Below are 14,969 nucleotides of genomic sequence, written 5' to 3' on the forward strand. Positions count from 1 at the left end.
GTCTTCGTTTTCAAAGGGTCTCACACATACACACGCGCGATTTACATGCATTTGTATTATTTTTTTCGTTATTGTAGTTTATTAGTCACTTGCATTTCTTATTAATTTGTGAGGCAGATCGTTTATCTTGATACTAATATTATTTATATCTTATAAGAAAGTACCGAGAAGAAAATTATTGTTTTCTAATTAATTGATTAATTAAATTTACAAGTAATTGTTGCTGACATACAATTATATTATATTCAAAATATATTTACATACATACATACATACAATTAATTCGTATTTAATATATATTACGTTAATATCTGAATTATATATGTGTTAAATAATATGGAGAAAACAATTGTGTGTAACATCGATGATGTTCACATTATATTTTGTCCAAACAAATGTTGCCGTCCGTAATTGAAATTAGAGAAAGAGAAAAATATGATACATCTAATTAATAATACAATGCGATTTCCGAATAAATAAAAAAGAAATTACCGTAACATGCTCCTTAGAAAAAAAAAGAAAAGGGGCATGAAAGTATTCGATACTTACAATTAGATATATTCTTATTCGATTGTATTAAAATAAATTAATTCTATCCGTATAATTAAGCATGAAATTATCTGTCTCACATATTTAATTCTTTTGCAAACTGAAAAAATTATTAATTTAAACGAACGCGTTAGTAGTATTTTTCATTTGTAAGGGTATTATTTTATATATCGGATATAATGTTAAAAGTAATCACAAGTTATTCATTTTTGTAATAAATATCGGTATAAACGATTAAATATAGTTCTTACCTAATTTAGGTAAAACAAAATTTAATGAATCGTTAAAAAAGAAGAGAAATACCATGACTAAGTTTATATAATTTATATGTTTTTTCCTTTTAAATAATTATATTATTATTATTATTATTGTTATTTCATTTTTTTTCTATTCAATGTTTATCTTGTTTACTGTGAACAGTATATCCGATATTCTTAAAAACTTCTATATAATAATAGCTTTCATTGATGATAATAATAATAATATATAATGTGAACTATTTTTCATTAATGTGATCGTTGGTATTAATATGTAAGGTTATTATTATTATTATAATTAATATTTTTTCTTTAGCAAGTAAATTTAATTATTCTCTTTATCGATATTGCTTATTTGCGATAAACGTAGAAAAATGACTTATTACAGTATTGTTTGGTTGTAAATGATGATAAACATAGTCCGAGTTTTAATAATTAATCCAAATCTTGCACGAGTATATATTACGCGGTATTTGCGATGATGCTTTTTTCTTTTAAAAAATTTATAAACGTTTTTTCACAACAAGTTAAGTATATAAATTTTATACGAAAATTTAACTTTTATACTAACAACGACAACAACAAACAAAAAGAAGAAGAAGAACAGTATAAATAAAAAGAAAGAGAGACTTATTTGTTAAAAACTCAATAGAATGAAAATTGTTAGTCGATACCGTTTAAAGGAAAACAAAATAAATAAAACTATATTGCTAGGATATATAAAATAAAATAAAATAAAATAAAATAAAATAAAGGTATATATATTATAAATATTACGTGCAGAAAAGTTTTGGAACTTTTCGGAATGGATTCTTGAAAAGAATTCAACGGCTGTATATTATTAACTGTCTTTGAAATTTGTAAATCTTGTTGACTATCTTGCTAGATGCGTAAATTTCAATATTCTATGTAAAGTATTTAAACAACAATCGATGTGCGAGAAAGATATTATTGCAAATCCAATTATAAATGTTTGTCGGCTGATAATCTACGAGAAGAAAAATTAGAAGAGGAAAAAGAAAAACGAAAAAAATACAAGTAATAGTATTTGGATTCGCTTAAAACAATGTATATATCCTTTTTAAACAGACTGCATATCATTAATGGTTTTGAGATCAACAATTACTGCAAATACATAACGTGAAATTAATAAAAAAAAAATAAATAAATAAAAAAGGTGGATAGGGCATCAAATGGAAACAAAAAATCCGTCGTAATGAACAGCGTGTTAAGGGTACCAAAGCTAATAAACGGAGAGAGAATTGTCTCTTGTTGACACGCCTGTTTTAAAAGAATAAATTCTCTCCTGTTTTTGTATCAGAGATGTTGTAATTATTTCTATTTCTTTTCTTGTTTTTTCTTTTTTTTCTCTTAACACCTTAATTCAAACGTATACACTTTCTTTTTTTAAATAGATATAACATATACATATATATACTTAAAATTATTTCTTAAAGTGATAAAAAGCAACGAATAAAATAAAAATTAAAATTATTAAATACCTTGTACATCAGTTTGTCTTTTATAAACGAAGAGAGAGAGAGAGAGAGAGGAAAAAATAATTCATTTTAAACTTCTTCAACAAGAATTTGTTAACATAATTCGTGTAAAGGACCAAATAGATGAACAGCAGGACAATTTTCGTCAGGATTACCCAAAAATTGTGCGTATAATTCTTGATATCGTGACAAAGTTAAACCACCGCGTCTTCTATCGTCGTCCTGTATCAATAACACGTTTTGTGATTTTTTGTGTTTTTATATTATTGAAAAACATTAATATTAATTTTATTTATAATTATTTGACAAAATATATTATAGGGAATAAAAACTCACGTTGAGAAGATTTTGATACGCCTCGTCGAGAATGTCAACGTTGTCCACGGCTATTCTCGTAACGCAATTGTAACGAAATTCGTCGGCAGCAATGACACCATCGTCTGAAAGAAATATATAACATCGTTTTAAACTTTCACAAATATGTTATGTCTTAAAAATAGATAGGATATATTTGACGTCGAGTTAACATAGATAAACCGTACCATTTAAATCAACTATCTTGAAATGACTGTCTATAAACATTTTCATAGCTTGTGGAAAATCTCTGTAATCTCTACCAACGCAACTCCTTTGTACAGCTTCTTTAAATTCTTCGATTGTTACTATATCGTCCTAAAACAAAAAAAGAATTAAAATATTACAAACGAAAATATGTTATAATCGTATTGTATACGACCCCCTTATATGGGTCGTTCGTTCCTACAACCCTTATATGGGTCGATCGTTCGTTTCTGCGACCTCTTATATGGGGTTCGTTGCTAACAACTCCTATATGGGACGTTCGTTCGTATTATTTTACCTTTTTAGTGTGTTAGGCTCAAAACTTTTCAACCCAACTATATATATATATATATTTTTTCTATAATTCCTCCCCTTTTTTTATTTTTTCATTAAACCATAACAAATGTATTTTTCATCTAACACGAAACAAAACTGTGTAATTTAAAAAAAAAGAAAAACATATCGGTGTTTTTTCTTACCTTGTTGAAATCAGCTAATTCTGCAATTTCTTCCCAAAGTGAGAGCATTACGTGAAGATTTTCTTGATATCTGTTGTAATTAAATTCTCCTTTTCCTTCGATCAGAGTCATTTTCAATGCTATACACTCAAAATCGTGTTTTTCAAGTATTCCATTATTATCGATATCTAAACAATAGAATTGTTCGTTGTTATTTATAATCGATTAAACATCGAATACTGTATTATTTCAATGTAAAAATTTGTCAAAGTTAAATTAAAATATGTATGAAATATTTTAATAATTAATATTATACATATGCCAGCACACATGTTAGTCAAAAAATCAATCAAATCGTGCCAATTCTTTGAACAGAAACATTTTTGCCAATTTCATTGGCAATTAGTCAAAATTTGTACATTTTGGCAAAGCTAAAGTCGTAACAAGACGTCGCGTGTTTTTGATTTTTACAACTATGGATCATTTATAGATCTATAAAAATGACGAAAATTGATGCCGACAAATAAATCATTCGAAAAATTAAAAAAATAAAGGAAACTTATTCGACTATAATATATCTCGTTTGCAAGTTAATCTTTCATAAACAAACAAAAAATAGAACATGTTCAACTAAGATAACGAGGACTAGGTTTCACGATTATGTCATAAAATAAAGTTAAGCACCGATTTAGATTTGGCATGAACGAAATGCGGACATTGATACGACGCCTTGGTACACTTTCGTTTCATTTCATTTCATTTCTTTTCTTTTCTTTTTCTTTTTTTAATTTTATACATTAAAATACGATCACAAAAATGTCAAAGATAGCAGCTTTCAAATTTGATAGGAAATATTATTATTTAACGATGTTAGTATAATACAAAATAAAAAGTACAATACCCGAATTTTATTAAATAATAAATATAAATATATTATTTTATTGTTATTATATGCAAATGATATAGAAAACCACACCAGGTTGTTTTTTTGTGTGTATCATATACAATAGAAATTTAAATGTTAGTTTAACATAATTTAAAGAACGCAAGTTAACAAATTATATCATATGGTGAATGATTTTATATAAATTAAGCAACAAATTCTATATATATATATATAAAAATTAGAAATAATGAAAAATTTAGAAAACTTGCAAAAGCTGACTATACGTGATATCCACGTGGTTACAAGCACAAATACTATAATCTGAAATTTTGGTTCTTTGTTCACACGCATGCTCCTGCTCTCCGAAAAGGGCAACAGCGGCGTGTACTAACCATACAGAAATTTCACAATAAAACTAACGCGATTGTCCCAGCTGTAAGCCATCCTTCTCCTTATTAAAAAAAAAAAAAATTGTTTAATCCGAGAGGATTACGCGTATGAGTACTCAAATACTGAATTACTCTTTCCAAACACTTCTTCTTCTATTTGTTAACAAATGTTTTCTGCTTCCCTTTTATTTTTTTGTTTTTAATTTTGAAGTGGAGGGAAGAAGAAGGGTTTTCTAATATTTTGAAAATTCTTCTTCCTCTTCCTTAATTTATTGTCTTCGGTTGTCTTCGGTTTCAAGTAACTCTGTTCTTCTTAGAAGAAATCCTTCACGATGACCACTTGTGTCTTCACTTAAAAGACAGAAAAAGTGTGGAAGTACGTAGAAGAAAAACAGAAAATTCTTCAACGGAGAAAGTCGGTCTCGAGAAAAGAGAGGATGGTGCTCTTTGCACTGAACTCGAGTCGACTGTCTGGCACTGTTGATTCTAACTTTAGATTTCTCTTCTTCTCGAGGGAAGAACATTATTAGCGGTGGTGGTGGTTGATGGTTGTGGTGGTGGTGGTGGTTTTGGTGTTACACTTGTTACGAGATCAAGTGGGGAATGACAGAAAAGTCAACCAGGTGGTAACGATACTGTTGTCACTGAAATTATACTACTATTCTTTGTATATTATTCCTAGATATATCCTAAAGGTTTGATCGTTAAATTACAATTGATTTGTTATAAATTCTTCTACGACTCGATTTAATATTTTGGCAATTTAAAATTTGGTGTCACGAGGCAAACTTAAAATAATAAATATCACGTCTAGCTCATTTCTGATTGTTTCTAATTTCAACAGATAGGAGCTCTCGCATTCGAAACAACAGTCGCGTAGTTTAACTTTGTCTTCTTTGCCGATTTACCCAGATTTCTTTTTATATAACACATAAACTATATATTTTTTTTCTTCTTCTTCTTCTTTAACTTACATACAACTAATTTCTCAGATTTTCATTTTTATTTTGTGGGTCACGATAGATCTCTCGTTCATTTTTATTCTACCCTCGAATCGTTTGGAATTTCATTTATTTTCATTGAACTATTTATTAGATATTATTATTGACGCTAAATTTATCTTCGGGAGCTTGATATTTAATCTATTCATTCTCTGTATTATTCAAAAACGATAAACAAAAGAGTCAGGTGTAAGCGATGATGAAAACGTTTATTGTAAAATACCAATTTTGCGTGGTTGCATCATCTTCAGTTGGCTCTTAGAACAGATACAGAGATTTCCGGCGTTTAAATAGAAATAGAAAATAGGAAAATTCAAAAAGCTTTCATAATATTTACCAATGCGTTTTACTTTATGTTTATCTGACTTAATTAAAGGAACTATCCTAAGCCAATAACATTAATCAAAATTCATCATTATGTCATTATTTCTGTCTTGTAATATATTTGATCATTCAATCAATCTTACGAGAAAAAAAAAAATACAAATGTCAATAGAAAACTATATTTAATATTACATAATATAAATTCCTGTATCGATTTAAATTTATTTCACAATTTTGTATTATAGGTTCTCGCTGATTTAAAAGAAAAGAAAAAAAAAACAAAGAAAATTAAAAAATTAAAATATACTCGAATATATTTAATAAAAGAAATATATTTTTAAAATCGTTACGAATTTTTCAATAGCGATCTAAAATTCATAAACAGGCGAGAACCTTTTGTTGTTGTCACGATATAAAAATATATATATAAAAAAAAAATATAACACATATAAAAAAGGAATATTATTTCAGTGTAAGCAAGAGAGTAAGGCACAGAATAATCGTCATATAAGGCATCACCGTAGTGAGAGGTGTTAGTTCGAAAGTGCGAGCTCTCGTAGGAAGATCGTTGTAAGTCGAGTGATGATCGGCATGAGATCGTGGTTTCATTCGTTGATCGTTAGTCTCCTTTGCTTTTCCGGTGAGTTAAATACACACATATACTTTCGTATTGGTGTCGTGTCATTGACCGATTAAAAAAAAGAAAAAAGAAGAAGAGGAACCACTTTTTTAATCGATCTAATTAATCCGATTTTTATATCTACCGATCATCTTTCGATATTTATTCGAATTGATTTGATCATATAAACGATTTCTTATATACTATGATACAATAACTAACAATTTGTGTAATAATTAACATATAAAGAGAATGAATTGCATCATTTGGAAAGTGATTTCCGCATAGATTCTTGCCATGGAAGAAGAGATCTATTAAGATAATAAAATAAAACTAATTAGAACAGTGGTAACTATAAATCTAAAGGTAGTTCTTCTACGATCTAAAATTGACGATCGAAGACAGATCTACGATGCTTGGTGCGTTCCTTGCCGCGGGCAAAAGTCCATTGACACGTTAACCCACTACCGGAGTGATCAATTCAATAAACAGAGATCAAAGTTGCGTATTCTTTTAACATTACAACTACTAAAATATCAATCAGAACGATCAATTAAATTTAAACAAGTTTGTTATTAATTTTTGTAGTTTTAATTATGTACAATGTTCGGTTTAAGGATCGTAGTTTTAATGTTAAGCGAATTTTCGAAATCTAATGAAGGAAAATGTTATTTATGTTTTTATACATTAAGTGAAAGTTAGTTACATTTGTTGCGAATTTCTCTGACTTGTGATATATATTATATATATATAAATATATTTTATTTTATTTTTCAGCTATCGCGGTAAAGGCAACGGAAAAAATAAGAAATGCACCTTGCATCGATGACAACAAGTTTTATCGAAATCCTAACACACCTGCTTACAACGTTTGGTCTCCCTCCGAATGTGCGAAATATTATTTGTGTTTAGGTAATTTCATTGAATAGAATTTTTCTTTTTTTTTTTTTCTTTATATATATTCTATAATTAACAATTGTTTATATATTGATTTTTAATTAAATTTATTTGCAGACAACGAAGTGTTCGAATTCAAATGCTCTCAGGGATTACTTTTTGATGTGACGAGACAAATATGCGATTACAAAGTGAACGTTGATAATTGCGATGTAACAATAGGTAATTTTAATTATACATTTTAATTATTTAGAAAATATTAACATATTCCATTAGTACACTTTCTATTTAAATCGTGTTCTTGATCGTTTATCGTTATGGACTATTAATCAACGATATTTATAATCCCGTTTACGAGAAAGTTAATCGTTTGCTGCATATCACTGTGTGTATTCGATTCATTTTTTAATTTTATTTTTTAAATAATATTGTATAATTTTAATGTAAAAATTTTTATCGAATATATTTATTGATATTTAAAAAGTATATTACAGAGCCGCAATCGCCAAAACCTTTGCTAGAAAATGGCAAATGCGATGAGAAAAGTTTAGCTTGCGGTGATGGGACGTGTATTCCGGCTTTGTACTTTTGTGACGGAAGTATCGATTGTCCTGATGGATCTGACGAAAGTTGGTGCGGTGAGTTCAAATAATTATGATTATAAATAAATAAAAATTGCATAACATTCATTATATTGATTTTAAACAGATATGCGAAATGATCCAAGAGCTGCTCCTGCATGTAATGAAACCAAATGTCAATTACCAGATTGTTGGTGCTCAAAAGATGGTACACGCGTGCCAGGAAATTTATCAACTTCCGTTATTCCACAAATGATTACAATTACTTTCAGTGATGCTATCAATGCTGAGAATTTTGATCTCTTTGCAAGTAAGTTTGATTACACGTTTATATATATAATTATGTTTTAATATTAATAACTTATTTATAATTAATCGTTCCCCAGAGATATTTTCGAACGATAAAAGGAATCCAAATGGTTGTTCCATTCGTGGAACATTTTATGTTAGTCATCAATTTACTAATTACAGAGATGTACAATATTTGTGGAATAAAGGTCATGAAATTGCAGTACATTCCATTACGTACGTAGGGGTTGTTTTAGAAAAATAATATTTTTTAGATTTTGTTATTAGATTTGATATTTTTTAGTCATCGTGGACCAGAAGAATGGTGGTCACGAAATGCAACAGTCGAAGATTGGTTTGATGAAATGGTTGGAGTAGCAAATATTATTAACAAATATGCTGCTGTAAGGATAGAGGATATTAAAGGTCTGTCCTCATATATTTTCTATGTATTTCTATACATAGAAAGTGAAAGTTAAATTCCCATTGACATATTTGGAATTTATTTCAGGATTACGAGCACCTTTTTTACAAGTGGGATGGAACCGTCAATTTTTAATGATGTTGGAATTCGGATTCGTATACGATTCATCCATAATTGTTCCATTTTTAGATACGCCATTATGGCCTTATACTCTCGATTACAAAATATCGCACGCGTGCGTACAATCGGATCAGTTTTGTCCCACGCGTGTTTATCCTGGTATATGGGAACTTCCATTAAACCAATTTGTAGCAGGTGTAAGTAATCTTCATAAATAGAAAAATGTTTAACTTTCGCTAATTCCAAATTTATATTTATACACATTGCTTTAGGAATACACTTGCGCAACCATGAATTCCTGTCCATCTAATTTATCACTTAATGAAGTTTACGAAATGTTAATGTTTAATTTCAAGAGACATTATCATAGCAATCGTGCTCCTATGGGTCTTCATTTTCATACGTCGTGGTTCCAAACTTCAACATATTATCATGCATTTAATGTAAGATATTTCTTAAGTTTAATAGCATGTTTTCAAATGTTAATTACAATATATCCTTATCAATATTATTATATACATATTTAGAAATTTTTGGAAGATGTACTTCGACTACCCGATGTGTATTTCGTAACGAGTCACCAAGTTATAAAATGGATGCGTTCCCCGACACCTCTAGATCAACTTCATAAATTTGAGTCATGGCAATGCAATGAGCGTCAATTTGAAAAATTTGAAATTGCATGCGATGTACCTACGACTTGTTCCCTTCCTAGTAAAATATTGAAGTCTTACAGAGATTTATATACATGTTTTGAATGTCCAAAAGAATATCCATGGTTAAGAAATGAATTTGGACAAGATTAAACGTATTCGAGTATACAGGATATTTGAGGTTTTTCCAGGCAAACGGTGTTAGCGTACGAAAATAAAAAAAAAAATGTTATATAATCATAGACCATTGAAAAAGTTAATTCATAGGCTTCATTCAAAAGTTATGACATCGATTGTTAGAAAAAATCTCAGACATCCTGTATATAATAATACATATCGTATCGTTTGACATATTTTGGAAAGTTTTCGTTTAATATAATTTTGCTAAACTAGATATAATATAAACATAAGACTGTTATTTATTTAAAAGGGAAACTACGAATGATATACTCTAATAAGAATTGTTATTATTTTTATATTTTTTGCATAAAATAATTTTATGTAGACAATAAAAGAAGAAACAAAGAATATTTCTTTTCTTACCAAATCTATATTAAATGTAATTGTAGTTTCAATAGTAGAATATATCTTTAGGAAATTATATAAATTGATTTATATTTAAATTATTATTAACTAATCTTTCAACCTTCCTGTTGTATAAATGGATTTTGTATTGATTCCATGCCATCGACAGGACAAATAAGTACGACTGAAGTTCCTCTGCAGACTGTTAATCCCAACATACGTGTATCTTGGTTTAATTTGTAAGGATCATCAGGATCTGTTAAATGAATTAACAAATATATTATTTCCTAACTCATTAAAAGTATTAATTAAATTAAGAAGAAATATTGAGCATAATTGAATAATTAATAATATTGTACTCACCCCTAAGATATTCAGTAGTATTATCAAGTACTAAATTCAAAAGTGGATCATAACCTTTTAAAATACCTGCAGCTTCTCTACCCCCGGCAAATTTGACTCTGATATTCTTTTCTAAATATTTTGACAGATCAAGAATACTTTCTTTCCTTTTCTTTTCCTTATGATCCCCATGAGCGTTTTGTTGCTAAAAATCAAACAAAAAATATATATTGAAAATATCAGATAATAGAAGGTTATGTTATCTTATTATTTTACTTGTTTAGTAGTCTAAAGAAAGATAGTAAAAATACATTACAAATAAAGATAATTCTATCATATAAATTTATTAATAATTATATATTATTAAGTACTTACACTCGACATTTTTGCGATAAATTATAACACACACGTTAAAACGTAGAAATTAATTCTTTACCGCCTAGAATCAACCGAGTGACAGCGATATACTAAAAGCTCTCTGATTGGTTAATCGCAAATTCGATTATCGAAATAGAAATCTATCGAACTTTCGATTAATTGCATTGAAATTTCAAATATTATTTTAGAATTCGTTTCATGGCGGTAACAAATCGTAAGGGCAGCTAATTTTATTATATTATTTTAATTATTGATAATTAAATAAATATCGTCTGCATTTCAAGGTAATGAATTGTTTTAGATAAAATAATGCATCGTTTAAAAGTTTAAGTATTTAATTTAATTCTTACCTCCAATATTTAAATAAAATATTTTATTTTTTTCTAAGAACATTGTGTGAGAGAGATCATTGAATTTATTTTCAAATGATTGTTGCTTATGCTATCAATATAATATCTATATGAATTAGTGTATATTTAATATAATGAAAACAATTTCATAAAAGCTTGGATTTATTCATATTTGACATTATAAAAAAATACATGTTAATACATGATGTGTATGTGAATGATGCAATATGATAAAAGTGTGTATTGTTGTTTTTGTTGTTGGGATAGATCTGAGTACTTTATAATAATTGCTTTTTAACGAATGTTCATTACAATCTATGATAACATTTTCAATTTGCACATGGCACAATATGGAAAAAACACTTTTCTACTCTTCAGTGTTTTATCAATCACTCTGGTTTCTTTTTTTTCTTTTTCTTTCTTTCTTTCGTTCTTTCTTTCGTTCTTTCTTTCTTCCTTCCTTTCTTTCTTTGCATACATTAGACATTATTTTAAATAAAAGTGTACAATCTGTACATTATATGACCTTGTGCTTGCTAGTAGTCGCTGATAGTATTAAGAGTAATCTCACTCTCTATCGCTGACGGAATTAACATTGTACGTTGACTTTTTGAATATGATAATTATTCATTGCTTTCTTCTTTTTCTTCTTCTTCTACCTGCTAGTTCTTCAACCTTAATTATTATATTGTCCTGAATCATTAATTATTTTCTCTGGCTGGCTGCATGGATGGACATTATTATTGTATTGCTACAACTAAACAATATTACAAGCATCGCCAAGGAATTTTAAGCCTGGAAACAAATTTTTATCTTATATCTTAACTTCCTTGTTTTTTCTTTTTTTTTTCCCTTATTAAAAAACAAGTTTCGATGTATCGATTGTATATTGGCAAAAAAACGTTTTTTACTTAGTAAATATATTGACTATTTCAAAAATCTACCCATTATGAGACATATACATTAGATTGCATAGTTCTGAAATCGTATAACTTTGCTATATGAGGAGCGGTTTGTTGAGAAAACAAAGAGAATTTCTTTAAATACATCTGTCGGCAATGATAAAATTGCATTACTATTATTTGCTCTGGTATGATGTAAAGAGATAATATCCTGTTAATGAAGCCTATAATAGATTAATGTTACGAGTACTAAAATAATTTCCTGCATAACATTATGTAACAACCTTATTTTATTATTCCTTTTTCTTTTTCTTTTCTTATCTTTTTTTTTTCTTCATTCCAGCCACATCGAAAAATATGTAATTAAATGTTTTTGGGGCGTGGATGATTGAACGTTAATTATGAATATCTTTTTTCTTTCTTTCTTTCTTTTATTTTTTTTGTTTCAGATTAATCAAAAATATCGTCATGTAGCTTGACGGTTCTCTTCTTGTTCAGAAAGTAGTGGAATACCACTGGTTAATTGTTCGCCATTATTATTTTCTGTTTCATCCTGCTCCGATAGCAAAGGAACTACTTGTTGATTGTTATTATCCGTTTCAGATGGCCGTCTGCTTTGTCCTGGTAAAAAGGACATTGGTATTGTACCGGATGGTGTTGTAGGCGCTGATCGTGATAGCCACCGCTTAGTTTTATTTCTTGTATTTGGCAGTCCTAATGGCATATACATTTTTCCACGCATTCTTCTTGTTCTATATGATCCAACATCGTTTGGACTTAAAGGCCGTTGTTGTACAGTACCATTTACATTTGTATGAAGAAGTTGAGGCTGGTTTTGAGAAGGCAAAAGTGTGCTATGGCCGCTAGGTAATTGTGGTAGTTGTTGAATTTTGTCTAGCAACTCACGTAGCTGCAACAATTCAATATACAATTTTATTCATAGTAATAAGTTTAACTTATAACAAATATTCAATTATAATTACCTCTATTGTAGGACTGGTAGCCCTTGGCGGTGAACATGGTGATTGAGCTGCTAAACTCGATATGTCTGATGTTGTTCTATGATTAGCCAACGAAACAACTGATACAACATCTCCATTTTCTTCTCTTCCACATTCAACCGCTGACAATTCATCTGCACTATTGTTACAGGAGTACGGTGGTGGAATAATGGTGTTAGCTTCATTCACAACATTGCACATAAAACTTGAACTCAAGGAATCCAATGTGCTCGCATGGGATAACGATCTAAAATACCGCATTACAAATCCTGATGTTCCCTTTCCATTACTCTCATCATAACCGATAACTAGTGGATACAAATCTGGCTTTGCGGTAACCTAAGCGATGATTAAAAAATATTGGTAATCTAATGATATTAAAGAAATAATTATATCTTAAGAAAAACAAAACATTAACATACTTCATTGTAAGGAGGTGGTAACGCTTGCACAAAAGAACTGCAACGACTATAATGCGGTGGTGGAAACCAAGGACCTGTAGACGCTCTGTCAGAAGAACCACAGTCTTCTATAATAGCAGAGCGTCGTCGTTTCCATAGCCAGCAGCCAAAAATAGCTGCTACAGCTAAACCTGAAAGTACTGCTGCCCTGAAGGAGACAATATGGAAATAATATTGAAAAGTGAATTTGTCTACATTTTTCAAGATATAAGGTAAGAATATTTATTACTAACCATAAGTACCAATAAGTCCAAATCAGGAAATTAATCATTCCTGACAAATGAGAGTGCACTTGCGGAAATACTCCGTAACAACAGCCGAAAGAGCAGCAATATTTGGGAGGAGAGCAACTAAAAAAATAATATATTATTTTTTACGAAATTTTAGATATTTAAATCAATCATGCAAACATATTATATTTCACATTATAACTTACACATGCCCCCCATCGCATAGTTTAGAAGAGGCCTTGAAAGATAAAATAAAGAAATTATTGATTTTTCTAAAAGAGAATATTTCTTGGATTTAAATATAAAAATAAATTATAATCTGATTCATTACTACAATCTAATAATCTAACAGAGAATATTATTAAATCGATATAAAACACGTTAACAGCAAATGAATTTGATCGTTACGTTCAGCCCCGTTCGTTGCGATGAAGATTTGAAGCAATAAACAATCTCGAGAGTTTTGGTATTTAAACTCTTTAGATGTTCCTTTTATATGAATCAAGCGAAGATAGAATGAAGAGAGAATGAAGACAATGAAGGAAGGTATCGTTCGTTTAGAACGTAATAAAGATAACTTACGTATGAATGAAAAGTACATCGAGTAAGAGTTCATTGTCTAGCAGAACTGTGCGTGAAACCGACGTATTGATCGACGTCAAGTCGAAGGGAATACGATAACGAGAGGAGACGTCGTGGGTGAGAGAGGATATGCACTAAGTTCCTACAAATCTATATCATGTAACAGAGTTATATGTTTTGGCTGCATCATTATGGAACACTGCGCTGTTCTTACTTGATCAACGAACAGTAGTGTCAGGAGTACGCTCGGCACAACCACACCAAACACGCGGCCTGCAGCTTGCACCATAATTCTAACACACATACTGCACGCCGTCGCGTTTCAATGTATTCCTGTACACTGTATATATATATGTATATATGTATATATATCACTATCCTTTTCATTACAGATATATATATACATATTGTATAATTGCGGAATATATTCCAGTAATTAATGTATACGATATTTTACTTCTACAAACACTTTACTATTTAAATAAAACAATGAAGCTTGTTAATTAATTTAAAAAAAATTAAACAATAAATTAAATATCCTTAAAAATACAATAACAATATTATTTATTTCAGATATAATGTTACACGAGCAGAAATTAGTTAAAACAATTGACAAAACAATACATTATCGTTCTCTCAACGTATATTTGGAAAGATCATTAAGTATTCAAAAAAAGAAACAAAAAAAAGGA

General features: G+C 29.1%; 4 protein-coding genes across 7 annotated transcripts; 1 reads left to right on the top strand and 3 right to left on the bottom strand.

The window, feature by feature from the left end:
• Positions 1-2,358: 2,358 nt before the first annotated feature.
• LOC106789419 (sarcoplasmic calcium-binding protein 1) lies at positions 2,359-5,304 on the bottom strand. Of its 2 annotated transcripts, none has more exons than XM_014753596.1 (5): positions 4,603-5,304; positions 3,346-3,512; positions 2,848-2,977; positions 2,642-2,745; positions 2,359-2,527 (listed from the first exon to the last, which is right to left on the bottom strand). In XM_014753596.1, the coding sequence occupies exons 1-5, from the start codon at positions 4,652-4,654 to the stop codon at positions 2,399-2,401; spliced, it is 582 nt and encodes a 193-aa protein (XP_014609082.1). In that variant the 5' UTR covers positions 4,655-5,304; the 3' UTR covers positions 2,359-2,398. The 2 variants fall into 2 exon arrangements, with proteins under 2 accessions (XP_014609082.1, XP_014609083.1); XM_014753597.1 differs by having other exon boundaries at positions 4,631-5,296.
• Positions 5,305-7,154: 1,850 nt separating this feature from the next.
• On the top strand, positions 7,155-9,886 carry LOC106789421. Its single transcript, XM_014753600.1, has 10 exons — positions 7,155-7,240; positions 7,321-7,455; positions 7,558-7,662; positions 7,935-8,078; positions 8,149-8,331; positions 8,408-8,546; positions 8,614-8,735; positions 8,821-9,050; positions 9,126-9,296; positions 9,381-9,886. The coding sequence occupies exons 1-10, from the start codon at positions 7,174-7,176 to the stop codon at positions 9,657-9,659; spliced, it is 1,575 nt and encodes a 524-aa protein (XP_014609086.1). The 5' UTR covers positions 7,155-7,173; the 3' UTR covers positions 9,660-9,886.
• A 79-nt stretch (positions 9,887-9,965) lies between these two features.
• On the bottom strand, positions 9,966-10,842 carry LOC106789420 (U6 snRNA-associated Sm-like protein LSm7). Its single transcript, XM_014753599.1, has 3 exons — positions 10,749-10,842; positions 10,395-10,578; positions 9,966-10,287 (listed from the first exon to the last, which is right to left on the bottom strand). The coding sequence occupies exons 1-3, from the start codon at positions 10,755-10,757 to the stop codon at positions 10,148-10,150; spliced, it is 333 nt and encodes a 110-aa protein (XP_014609085.1). The 5' UTR covers positions 10,758-10,842; the 3' UTR covers positions 9,966-10,147.
• Positions 10,843-11,558: 716 nt separating this feature from the next.
• On the bottom strand, positions 11,559-14,603 carry LOC106789427. Of its 3 annotated transcripts, XM_014753612.1 has the most exons (7): positions 14,492-14,589; positions 14,278-14,427; positions 13,902-13,933; positions 13,699-13,815; positions 13,427-13,613; positions 12,987-13,343; positions 11,559-12,913 (listed from the first exon to the last, which is right to left on the bottom strand). In XM_014753612.1, exons 4-7 carry the CDS (start codon positions 13,734-13,736, stop codon positions 12,470-12,472), a joined length of 1,026 nt encoding a protein of 341 aa, XP_014609098.1. In that variant the 5' UTR covers positions 13,737-13,815; positions 13,902-13,933; positions 14,278-14,427; positions 14,492-14,589; the 3' UTR covers positions 11,559-12,469. The 3 variants fall into 3 exon arrangements, with proteins under 3 accessions (XP_014609098.1, XP_014609095.1, XP_014609097.1); XM_014753609.1 differs by lacking the exon at positions 14,278-14,427 and having other exon boundaries at positions 14,492-14,603; XM_014753611.1 differs by having other exon boundaries at positions 14,278-14,591.
• Between the last annotated feature and the right edge of the window lie 366 nt (positions 14,604-14,969).

This window comes from Polistes canadensis, unplaced genomic scaffold, assembly GCF_001313835.1.
Source record: "Polistes canadensis isolate GaletaPanama2010 unplaced genomic scaffold, ASM131383v1 scaffold_182, whole genome shotgun sequence".
NCBI lineage: Eukaryota > Metazoa > Arthropoda > Insecta > Hymenoptera > Vespidae > Polistes > Polistes canadensis.